The sequence below is a fragment of the Alexandromys fortis genome, unplaced genomic scaffold (genome assembly GCF_014885135.2).
Source record: "Alexandromys fortis isolate MF-2015 unplaced genomic scaffold, M_Fortis_MF-2015_v1.1 scaffold_93, whole genome shotgun sequence".
In the NCBI taxonomy this organism is placed as follows: Eukaryota; Metazoa; Chordata; class Mammalia; order Rodentia; family Cricetidae; genus Alexandromys; species Alexandromys fortis.
The window spans coordinates 6058227-6070378 of NW_026067970.1; the positions used below are offsets into that span (position 1 = coordinate 6058227).

Below are 12152 nucleotides of genomic sequence, written 5' to 3' on the forward strand. Positions count from 1 at the left end.
AGAAGAGAGGCCAGTGCACTGTCTAGGTAAGAATCAATGACCAAGAAGGAGGGAAGATCCAGCTAAGATGGAGCTGAGAGCATGATGCTCAAAGGGTTGGGCTGGCTCCCTGGAGTTGCCTGTATTGGCCTTAGGAGGACTGCATATCCTGAGACGACGTGAGTGCTTTTCTCTCCCTCCTCCCTAGATACCACCAAGACCACCCCAGAGGACAACTGCAGAGACCTTGTCCCGCCCCTTGAGCTCTGTATCAGAACCAAGTAAGTAGGTGTGGTGGGAGGGAGTGGGAGGCCACACTGTGGTGTGGGGTGGCTGCCCGCAACCTGCTTAACCCCTGTGTGGTATAACCAGTCTGAACACCGAGCAGAGATGTCTCTGAGTTTGCTGACTTTGCAGGAGCTGGAGAATGGAAAAGAATTAGAAGAGGGCATAGATGGTCAGGTGTGGGTGGGCGGGGATGGGATGGTCACATCGTGGTGTGGGGTAGCCGCCCACAACAGCAGTACCTGCCCAACCCCTGTGTGGTATAGCCAGTCTGAACACTGAACAGAGATGTCTCTGTCTCCGAGGCACTGGGTAGGTCCTTGACACCTCATCCAGACTCTGCATTCAGAGAAGGTTGCAGCCCAGGCCAGAGTTGGAAAAAGCCCATCCCTTTCTTCCTAAGCATTTTGTTGGACCCCAGGTTGGGGCTATGCTCTGCAGAGCCTGCGGGCTGTCACTGGTAGAAGCCTCTGGCTCACTTGGCCAGCTCGTCTCAAAGTCTGTAGTCATGACTGGGAGAACTTAGTGCACACTAGGGAAATAGTCAGCAGCATCTTGGGAGGGAGACGAGGTTCTGGTTGCTTTTCCAGGCATGTAGGGTATGTCACAGTGGCTCTGAGCACGAGTTCTGGAGCAAGGCTGCAGGCTAGCTGTGATTATCCGACTTACTTGGCCATCTGTAAGGTGGACAATGGTAGGTTGGAGCCCAGCATGGATAACTTTTTAGCGTTAGCTTTCACTGTCCTCATCCTTGGTGCTCATAGCTGGTGCTGTCTCAAAAGGAATCTGTTTCCCCAATGTCGAAGTGATTCTGACCACCTGAGATACATATGGCACACCTGGAGTCTGGGCGTGCTGCCCGTTGCCCGCAAGCCTTTGAACGGTACTGAGGAAGAGAGCAGGGACTGCCTTGGCACGGTGGAAGCATCAGGAAGAGGAAGTGGGAGGGCCACAGGCATAGCCCCATTGTGCCAGCTCCCTGCCCTGCCCCACAGGGATACAGCATTCCTGTAGGGTCAGAGGCTGACTGTTTTCATCAGAGGATTGGGACACATGCAGGTCGCTGTCCTTTCAAGTACAAAGGGCCACTCATTCAAGGTGATGAGTGAAGGGCTTTGAAGGGGAAAGGAGGTGACACTGGCCTTGGCTCTTGGTCCAGGCTAGTAAAGGGGGCCACAGGGCGACTTTTCTGAAGAAGAAGGGCCCCAACTATCCCCTAGGCACAGCCTTTCCCCTCCCAGACCACTGGGATGCTCCTTGATGTCTGCTTTTGACTTTCTTGTTGTACCCCTCCCACCAGCGGTACCCCTTAATCTCTTCATTGCCTGCTTTTGGAAACAGTTCCTGATTGTCCAAGCAGTTCCCAGCCTTGACTGGGCTTCCTGAGCTCGATCTCTTGGGCAGTTGTTTGAAGAAGGCTCAGGGTTTTGGCCTGTCTTGCCCTGAGACAGCTCACATGGAACTCAGTTCAGAGTCATGGAAGGTGGGTTTGGATCTCTTCTGTTGGTTCCTTGGTCTCATGGGACAATCCCTAACCCAGTCTACCCCAGTGACCTCTAGTGAGGGGAGCTGGAGAGCAGCTTGAGTTGGGGAGTGGTGCCTGGCTTTCCTGCCTTCACTTCTACTCCCTGCCCTGGGCATAGCCCTGACATCTTCAGAAGTGTTTTCCAGTGTTTGTCATGGAGATAAATATCATTTGTATAGCATACACGGATAGGGACATCAGGTCTAGGGACTTTGGGCGTCCTAGATCCCATGGAGCCCTGGAAAGGCTAGGGGAAGCCCATGTGAATTCTGGATTACTCACTGGAAAGTCTTGCCCCAGAACTTAGGTCCTTAGACTTCTAGTCATCAGCTTCATTTGAAGAAAATGCTAGAACTGGAATCTCCAAGCCTCCCAGGACCTCTGTGGAGAGGCCTCAGTGTAGTTCCTAGCTGCTACTGGTGCTACAGCCCTAGAACCACTTAAGAAAGTAGTCATTTGTTCTTTGTGTTTCGGTGTTTGTGTGTATACGTGCCTGCGTGTGTGCGTACGTGCGTGTGCATGTGTATACACCCATGCATACTTGTGCATACTTTGGAGGCCAAGAAGGAGATAGCAGGTATTCTCCCCTCATCAAATTTCTTTAAGGTGGGGTCTCTTGTTGAACTTGGGGCTCGTGTTTTCATGGATAGTCTAGAGCAATACTCCCATTGCAGCTGAAGTTACAGACATATATGGGGCACCTGGCTTATTGTCTGGTGTTGGGATTTGAACTCTGACCCCCATTATTGCTCAGCAAGCACTCTTAGCTGTGGAACCGTCTCTCTAGGCCCTAGGACTACTTTTGAGAAGTGCTGATTAATAATGTGCCCTATCTGTGTCCATCTGCTTTGTGAACCTGCCTTAGTGAGTCAGCTACAAAGGGAGGTACCAAGCATGAGTGATAACCAGAGGCCAGGGAACTTTATTCCCAACACCAGGTTTTTGCCTGCTCTACTTTCTCCATTCGCCATGGTGGGTCTACCTGGCCAGTTACCCTGGGAGCTCTTTTCCAGAGTTTTTCCCAGAATTATTGCCAGAAGGCTGAGTGGGTGAGTGAAGAGTTCAGTGGTTGGGTCCCTGTCCCCTCCATTCATCAGATAACATGCCAGTGTAATGGGAAACAGCAGGCCAGGAATCCTAGTCCAAGGGGTTGGATTACAAAGGCTTTGTGTTTTGTTCTTACTGCAGATTCTCAAACAGTTCAAAGGAGGAACTTGGGAAAGTGGCCTCTGAGGTCACTATGAGGACCTGCTGGCATTGTCTTGGCTATGGGATTTGCGGTGAGGTGACAAATGCCGCTGCCTGTAGACCTGTGTGGTACACATGGTACCATAGACCATCCTCAGGTCACTGCCAAGCCAGAGTCACATTTTAAATACCTGGTGAGATGCAGCCAAATATTCCAAATCATGCCATCCATGTGTGAGAACAGTGACTAGCTGCCGCACCTAGTGGGTAGGTGTCGTCCAATGTGTGAGAAGAGTGGCTAGCCGGCACACCTAGTGGGTAGGTGTCGTCCATGTATGAGAAGAGCGGCTAGCTGGCGCACCTAGTGGGTAGGTGTCTGTCGTCCATGTATGAGAAGAGTGGCTAGCTGCCGCACCTAGTGGGTAGGTGTCATCCATGTGTGAGAACAGTGACTAGCTGCCGCACCTAGTGGGTAGGTGTCGTCCATGTGTGAGAAGAGTGGCTAGCTGGCGCACCTAGTGGGTAGGTGCAATTTCCTTTTCATTGTGCCAACTCTCAGAGAAGAAATAGCAGGATAAGAATTAGTTCCCACTCTCAGGGAGTTAAATCAAGAGGAAGTCAAGTTCAGAATCAGCCCTGATCAAATCCAGGGGAAGATGGCCTCTTATCCTTAAGCCCAGCCTTAGGGCCCTGCAGGAATTATGACCCACCCTATAGGATGTACCTACTGCATATCTGGCCATCTGGCATTGGACTTAGTCCACAGAGGGGTGCCAAGACACCCCTCAATCTAGCCCTTTCTTTTATAGATGGGGAGGTGCAGGTTTCCCACATGGAGGTCTACCCAGCCACTTTGAGTCACCAGCAGCTTAGACTCTCATTGTCCCAGCCCAGTGGTAGGTCACTGAGCGGACAGTGTGATTTCCTGCCACCTGGCTTTGTTGTCACGGAGGCATTACACAAGCCCAGACTCTGGGTTTTGCCTTCAGAGAACGGCACCCCTAATTGGAAACATCGCTAGGGCTCTGTGCTGCCCCTGCTCTTCAGTACGATGCACGCGTCAGCCCCACGGGGTCTCTTGTAACCTACACAGTGTCAGGCATGTCTTGGGCCATCCATCTCTTGCTCCTCCCCCTGTTGTTCTGAAACGACATCAGCCAAATCTGACTCTTTGGAGGTCATTTCTAACAGCACGCACTGACCTCTCCCAGGCCTCCATCCTCACTGGAGTGAGAGAAAAATCAAACAGTTGTCAACAGGCCAGAGAGGAGAGGAAAGAACTCATAACCGGGCCTGGAGCTAGGGCCCAGATGTTTCTGTTTGGACTCTCAGACAAGAGATGGAAACTGGTTCCAGCCAGGGTCAGTGTCTGCCTCTGAGGCCCAAGAGGGCACCCTCCTCCCTCAGGAATTCCCTATCCATCTATGCACCCCACTTCCTCCTATTGATGCTCTTGCCTGGGATCCCTATTCACAGTGCCCCTTAACCACAGAAGGACCTCTCCTTGGCATCCCACCGTCTGTGTCCAACACACTCTTCTGGTGTGCTGCTGTCCACGTATTCCCACTCTGCCCTGGCTCATCACATCTTATGGTTTGTCTTCCTGAACTCAATTCTGCCCATCTGTCAATTGCCTCTTTCCCAAGCTGCCACGAGACAGAAAGTAGAACCCACGGGAGTATTCTCTGACCTTTACAAGGGGCTCTGGACATGTGGGGAAAGGCAGGCCAGAAAAGGATTGGGTGGGGGTGACTGCAGGACGGCGTGTGGAGTCATGTAAAGAGTCTGGGGTTGGGGGCAGTAGTAGGCTCCAGGGTAGATGTGCAAGAGGAGAGTTGGGGTAGAGAAATGTCCCTATACCTCAGAACTCTGGGCGACAGGCGATATCAGCCCTTCCTGAGCCTAGCACAAGTGCTGAGAGCCACCGTCAAGTCAGATCTCTTCTGCAAGGGGGCTGGATCTGAGCCTAGAGAAAATTGGGTGGGCAAGGAGGAGGACTGTCCAAGGCCATGGGTGCCAGGGAGCACACAGGGCTGGCTCTAGAACTACTTCTAATGTGGAATGGCCCAAGGAACAGAAACTTGAGCACAAGCTGTCTGGAAGATCAAGGTCAGCAAAAGGACCCCTGGGTGCATCTTCAGCAGTCTGGAACATTGAAACCAGGCCTGCCTGCTTTTTGCTGCTGCCCCACATGGGCTCTTTTCCTACATGAAGCCCATCAGGTTCAGCAGTGGTCTGAATCAGTTCAGGCTGGAGCTCACTGTGGGGCACTGATTGCCCTGGGGTTGGGGTGGTGGTATTTGCATGCCATAGCCCTCTCTGTGATGTTACTATTGACTTTGGCAGCCTTGAAACACTTTGGGCAATTACAGTCAGGGAAAGGGCACGAAATGTCCCACAGTGAGCAGAACAGCTCCCACACCAGAATAATCCAGTGCCAAGGCACTTTGAAGTGTACTGTCTGCCTGCCTCCCGAGTTACTGCTGGTGACAGTGCCATTGACTCCCACGGCACATTCAGGCATCTCTCCATCTCACCGGTCACGTCCCGGCAGTCCTTCCTTGCTGCCGCATTGGCAAAGCTCTTCTTCCTCCAGACCATGCAGAGCCACGGTCCTGCTCAGTACTTTCTGGGTTTCAGACGCTCTGATTTCTCATACCACAGCAAAGTGCTTCTCTCCGCTGCCTTTGCTCCTGGCCAGGATGGGAGGGCTGGTTTCCTTGTGAGTGACTTCAAAACCAGCCGCAGATCTAGCAGCGTGCCAGTGGAGCTGCTGTGACACAGATGTTGTTCAGTGACGGGTGAGTACAGCCCACCCCGCACTGAAGCCACATCCCATTTTGTCTGTCCGGAGCTCATGGGAAGGTAGGGTCTGGGGATTGAGCGGATATGAAGAGGATGGCAGTCTAGACCCCAGGAACCAGGCCGAGGGTGGAGCTGTCCCTCTTCATTGTGCCTCCTTTCTGACACCGTTTAGGAATCTGTACAGAAGATGTGTATTTGGGTTTTTTTTTTAAAGATTTATTTATTTTATGTATGTGGGTGTTTTGTCTACATGTCCATCTGTACACAAGAAGGCATCAGATTCCATGGGGCTGCAGTTCTAGATAGACAGTTGTGAGCTACCATGTGAGTGCTGGAAATTGAACCCAGGACCTCCAGAAGTGCAGCCAGTGTTCTCAGCGGATGAGCCATCTCTTCAGGCTACTAAGATGTGTTTTTTATTATTATTATTATTATTTGGTTTTTTGAGACAGGGTTTCTCTGTGGCTTTGGAGCCTGTCCTGGAACTAACTCTGCAGACCAGGCTGGTCTCAAACTCACAGAGATCCGTCTGTCTACCTCTGCCTCTCGAGTGCTGGGATTAAAGGTGTGCGCCACCATTGCCTGGCCCTAAGATGTGGTCTTGGTACCTAAGACTTTGATGTGTATATACAAATCTTAGTAGAAGAGTAAGAGGTTTTTTTTTTTTTTAATGGTACACTTTTCAGAACTGCAAAGACGATCAGGAAGAGATAAGTAAACATTTCAAATAGCATTAGATTGTTACAGATCACTGATCTGCTGCTTACTCACTCAGTGTCTACAGTAGATGAGCCTGCCTTCCAGAACCTGGACCCAGCCCCTCTCCACCCACACCTGCTCAGTGTGCCCGTCATAGCAAGGGACATTTTCCCTGCTCATAGACCTATGCTGCTTCCCCGGGACTTCATGAGATTCCAATCCCCCAAATCTTACCAACAGAAGACTCCTCATGTAGCAACCAGTTTCTCCAAGTTCTGTCGAGTTGCCTACCAGTAAGGTAGCCATGTCTACCACTCAGACAGTGGAACAGTGGAAGGCTACAATGTAGATGCCTTCCATCAAAGTGGGGTGTGTTCTGTCTATGTAAACAAACCTGATAAGAGTCCCTTGGCTCCACCTGACGTACAAAAGGGTCGGGAAGCTGTCTAGAGCAGCAGAGGTCACTGAGTCACCCAGTTCTCCCACACCTAGTAGACTAAGAGACCAACTTAGGGTTTTCACATTAGGAATGATACAGGCAATGCTGAATGTGCATTGGCATTTGCTTCTAAACACGGGATAGGTCAGATCTTAGGAAGGCGATTCTGACAGCGCTAGTGTTTGAAAGACCTCCTTTTGAAGTTGGTTCTGAGTAGTGTGACCAAAACAGAACCAAATGCCTCTCCTGCAGGCAGTGATGAATCAACTGCCAGAAAGCTCGTGGCCCTAGGAGGTGAGGTCTTTCAGTATTGCTGGGTGCCACCAAATGACACCAAAGAGAACACAGAATTTTGGGAGCAGTCCCTCAAATTAATATTTATGTCTAAGCTGATTTTCCTCACCTACCTATTCTAGCCTTTTAAGTAGACTGTTTTTATTGTTCTGGAACATTGACTAGGGTGTACATTAGGGCAGCATTCTGTCTTGCACATGGCATTCTCACATCCTCGGTGGTTTGGGAAGTTTATCTTGTCCCTGTTGTGCCCTGGTGGGGCTAGAGTGTGATGTTAATTATTCCTGTGTGACTGTGGGCAATTTCTGTCACACAGAACTACAGCTAAGATTTGTTTTTTGTGTTTTCCCAAATGACAAGAAATCTGCTTGTTTCTTTGATGGGAAATGGAATGGTATAAAACAGAAAATATGAAGCAGGGGAAATGCAGTTTATACCTCTGTCAAGAAGCTGCTTATAACCTGCAGGAAAGTGAGTTAAAAGACAGAGTGGGTATGAATTCCGCTACCGCTGGAACAGTGTAATTTTCAGCCTGTAAACTAGAGATCCTGGGGCAGCAGTGCAGAGAGCTGGAGAGGACAAAGTGCAGCCTCCCCGGAAGGAAGTGGAGATGAATTGGTGGATGGGCTAATAAGGGTGAGCAATGTCGGGTCCAAGATGAGCCGTTCAATTGTCACTCCATAAAAATGGGGAGGTTTCAAGGCCACCTGAGAATATAAAAATCTGAGTATGCTTAAATTTCTTCTATAAAATAGCTTAGTATTAACATATATCTTTCTGTATAGTTTAGTCTCTAGATACTTATATCTAATATGTAATATACTTATAATAGTAGTCTCTTGGTACTTATAATAGCTAATATGTAATATCTAATATGTAAAATGTAGTCTCTGGATACTTAAAATAATATGCAATCACATTATAATATTATTACAGAACAGTGACAAGGAAAGTCAGGTTATACATGTTTAGTACAGGTTAGTTTCTTGGCTTGTGGGGTGTGTTTTTGTTGTGCTGTTTCTTGATGTACTGGTGGTTGAATCTGTGGGTGAGAAACCAGTGTGTTAGTTGTGTTCATAGTTCTGTGACCACCAGACACAACAGGAACAACTTAGAAGAGAGATTTCACTTTTTTCATGGTTTTGGGGGTTCAGTCCACCTGGGTGAGGAGGACATGGTAAAGCAGCTTTAGTAGAAGGATCATGTGGCAGAGGATGTTCACGTCATGGGAGACCAGAAGACCGAGTCTGACAGGAGCCAGGGCTTAGGTATCATCTCCAGAGACTACTAGTGATCTCACTTCTGGAAGGTTCCACAGCCTCCCAAAATGGCACCACCAAGACTTCAGACCATGAGCCTGTGGGGGACATGTCTCTGTGGACAGAGCCTCCTGCTACGGTTCATTCATTCTGTTGAGCACTGCAGTGCTGCTGGGTGAACCTGCTTTCTCTCTTGCTGAAGTTCCTTTCTTGGGGATTTGGGCTTTCCCAGAGAGTTGCTGAGTTAAAACAAGTGCAGTTCTGTTTTTCCCTTGCCTGTGGCAGTTGGATTTTGACTTGACCTCTGGATTTGAAAACATGGTATTGGTTACCGCTTATTAAACTTCATACACTGTGAAACAATGTTAAGCCCCAGTCTCCCGCTCTGCCCTGTTGTGCTGTCTGGCAGCATCCATATTCTACTTCGTGTTGTCTTAGGATGCAGACTACCCCTGATGGAAGATTTGCATAGATTCTCTATCTGCTATATATATGATTCCAATCAATTGCTTGGAAAATCAATTCTGTGGATTAGAATCAAGTGTTAGGAAATTACCTGATCTCACCTACAATCACTGTCCTGTTGGATCAGAGGTACTACCATTTATCTACTTAGTTCTTCTTATAAACCAGTTTTCAAAACCCATCTTGTTCCTGTGGCTTGTTCCTCTAGGTCCTGTGGCACAGAAAGAAATGTCCTGGTCTATTTTTTAGCTCTCCAGCCCCCTCTGCATTGTTTCACGTTTCACTGCCTTCTGGTTCCTCTCCTGAACCTCGGACACCCCAGAATATGTTTCCCTGATCCTAACAGGTACCCCTGAGCGGCCATTGTCAGGTCCAGATTTACTTGGTGCCAGCACCAAGCACAGTCAGCTGCGGCACAAATGGACAAGCTGCCTGTCACCCCTGTCTTCCTCTAGTTACCAGTGTCCTAGGTGTCTGTCCGTTCTGCATGCTGTATGGGTGTTAAGCTGGGTGAGAGTGTAGAAAGCTAGTGGGCAGGCTGGAGTTCGAAAGCCTCCTTCCTGGGCCCCTGCAGCTCTAACACTGTTCTGTCACTTTCCTCGTAGATGGAAGGGAGCATCCGTGAACTGGAATGGCTCAGATCCCATTCTGTGACCCTTGGATACATCAAGCTCTCTGGCTTCATCACTCATCACTGGGATGACCTCTGGACCACAGGTCATAGGGCCAAGTCTCTTAGAGGAGTCACCCTGCCTAAGTTTGCATGCCCACAGCATCATGAAGAGTCTTCCAGATTCTTCCATGAAGGGCTGTGGTAGGGCCTGGTGCACTGCTGACGCAGCTGTGACTGCCAATGACAGGAAAGGACACGGAAGACCCTGCCTTTTGTCTGCATCCTTTCTGGATAGCCCTGTCTCCAAGGCCTCTGGTGTGGCTGCCTTGGGGACTCTGGACACTTGTTACTACAGCTTTCATAAAGCAAAAGTCAAGTTTGTGACCAGGGCCAAGACTGTGTGGTTCATTGGTTGGTGTGAGGGGAGCACAGGTCTGTTCTCATTGTAGTTAAGGTGGGGCAGGGAGGTGGAGGCCCCCCCCCCCTTGCCCGCCATGGGCAAAGTATCTCCTAGCCAAGATCTGAGGACAAGCCCTGTCCTTTGTCTCAGAGATTTCCTTGTCATGCCCCCTGGTCTCTCTGTTTTTCACAGGAACAGCATAGTCTAAGATACAAGATACATAGCCTGCTGTCCAAGAGCAGCCTAAGCCCTAGAAAGCCCTAGCCAGGGAAGACCTAATTCTCCTGTGAGGTCACATGAGGATGGGGTGGGCCTAGAGGAGGCTGGATGGGTGCAGGTAGAAAGCTACCCAGGGAGTGACTTTTTGGCCACACATGTGAGCAAAGGAGGTGGGGACAAGCAGAGGGATCAAGTATAGATTACCCTGTGGTCATGGGGAGATTTGAAAGTACTCACATTGCAGAATAAGGAGGGTGGTTGGATGGGAAAACGGTATGCTCTGAGCTTTGCTTGCTATGCTGGTGGATATTCCATGGTTTTCATCAGGCAGTGTGATACGGCAGTAGTGGGAGGCTGGGGAAGAACTACAGGCTGGAGTATCTGGATCAAAGCCAGGATCTAGGGCCACTCGCAGCAGGTCACTAGAGGAACCTAGGGACAAAGCTCCAGCCCTCAAAGTCCCTGTCGTATGGCTATCCAGGTAAGAAACTAGGACCAAAATAATGATAAAGCCTACAGGTGCCTTCACCGCTAGCTCTGGGGCCATGCAAAGGTGGGTGCTCACACACAGGGATCAAGAGAGGCATATGGGAGTCCTAGATGCTTCATGGCAGCCCATCTTTGGCCTCCATGTGTCCCCATAGAGTTTAGGAGCCTTGCTGTTCTATGAGTGTGTCCTCTGCTGTAAGAAGACCCCCCCTTTAGGGAACTGGGGATTTGGTGGGGACAACTACAGAGCTTGTCTTGTGTTCCTCTGGATAGGGCACACGCTGTGTCCTAACTGCAGATCTTTGGAGCAACAGGGAGGAGCCTACCATGCCATAGGAGAATGGGAGGGCGGGGATGGCTGTGTCCTGTACCGGGCTCCCTTGGGGCTTGCTGTGTAAACTTTAGTGGCCATTCACAGCAGGTTCCCAGTAGAAATGCTTCCTATATCTCCTTGAAATGTTTATGCATTTGTTTTCCTTGGCCAGGGATGGGCTGCTGCAGAGTGCCTGACTGAGGAAGTTGGTTTCCCTGCAGTGGCCTTGTTTATCGGCCTGGGGAGGAAAAGTATCTTTTCAATGAAACCCACTTAGTCTCCTTGCCAGGGGCTCTTTGGCAGCGCTAGAGAAAACAAACAATTCCCAGCATTGCTGCAGAAGGTTAACCCAACAAAGCACAGAGCTTGCTTTTCTAGGAGCCCAGATGCAGATCCTCAGATGATGCCTTGGAGTGGAAGGTGGGCAGAACTAGGTACCACCACTCCCAGGCTCTGAAGCCATAACACGTTCTCAGTTACCCTCTCAGTGCTGTAGGAGCTAAACGTGTGAGACTGTGCCTCATCACAAGTGAGCATTGTCACATGGGCTCCTTGTTTTCTAGGGATGCAGTTTGTAGTCTCCTGTCGCTCATAGCCCTCTCCCAGCCTGTATTAAAATCTATAATGCTCACATACTTGTGTGCTAAGGGTCCAAAGTTCTCTGTCTGTGTTCTGTACTTAGAGGCAAAGTCCTGAATAAGCTGGCAGTCTTTTCCCACTGACTTTCTCTGTATCTTTAGTGTTTGCTCCTTGATCTAGCTGGACAAACAGGCCTAGCTGTTGACTTCTGGCATTATGAAGATTATATGGTGCTCTTAGGACTGGAGAGGGAAGGGGAGAGGGAGTGGGAGAGAGATGGGAGGAGGGGAGGAGGGGAGGAGGTGGAAATTTTTAATAATAATAAAAAAAGAGTATATGGAACCAATGTAATGTGCCTTTAACTCCAAAATCTCACGAAGAAAAAAAAAACCGTTGCCTTGGGATGGCCATTTGAGCAGAGTGCTGGGGCAGTCTGTTTTCACTTTCCAGCCTGGCTGGAAAATCTAGGACTTCTAGACCCCATATTGTCTCTGGCTCTTCCAGATCAGCTAGATACTTCTTACAGTATAGTACAGCCATCCTAGAGACTCTCTTCGCCAACAGTGGGCACACAGATAGTTCTGGGGTTCTGGGTCCTTCA

The 12152-nt window shown here is 49.6% G+C and overlaps 1 protein-coding gene across 2 annotated transcripts in view; it reads left to right on the top strand.

Annotated features, from left to right (window-relative positions):
- Mindy4 (MINDY lysine 48 deubiquitinase 4) overlaps positions 1–11805 on the top strand; it is a 110408-nt gene extending 98603 nt beyond the window's left edge. Inside the window, exons 17-19 of one of the 2 annotated variants that reach the window (XM_050155431.1) lie at positions 188–260; positions 5642–5778; positions 9544–11805. In XM_050155431.1, the coding sequence (XP_050011388.1) occupies positions 188–260; positions 5642–5756 (188 nt within the window). In that variant the 3' untranslated portion in view covers positions 5757–5778; positions 9544–11805. The remainder of the gene's footprint in view (positions 1–187; positions 261–5641; positions 5779–9543) is intronic. The other variant, XM_050155432.1, reaches the window with a different exon arrangement.
- The last annotated feature ends 347 nt before the right edge of the window (positions 11806–12152 follow it).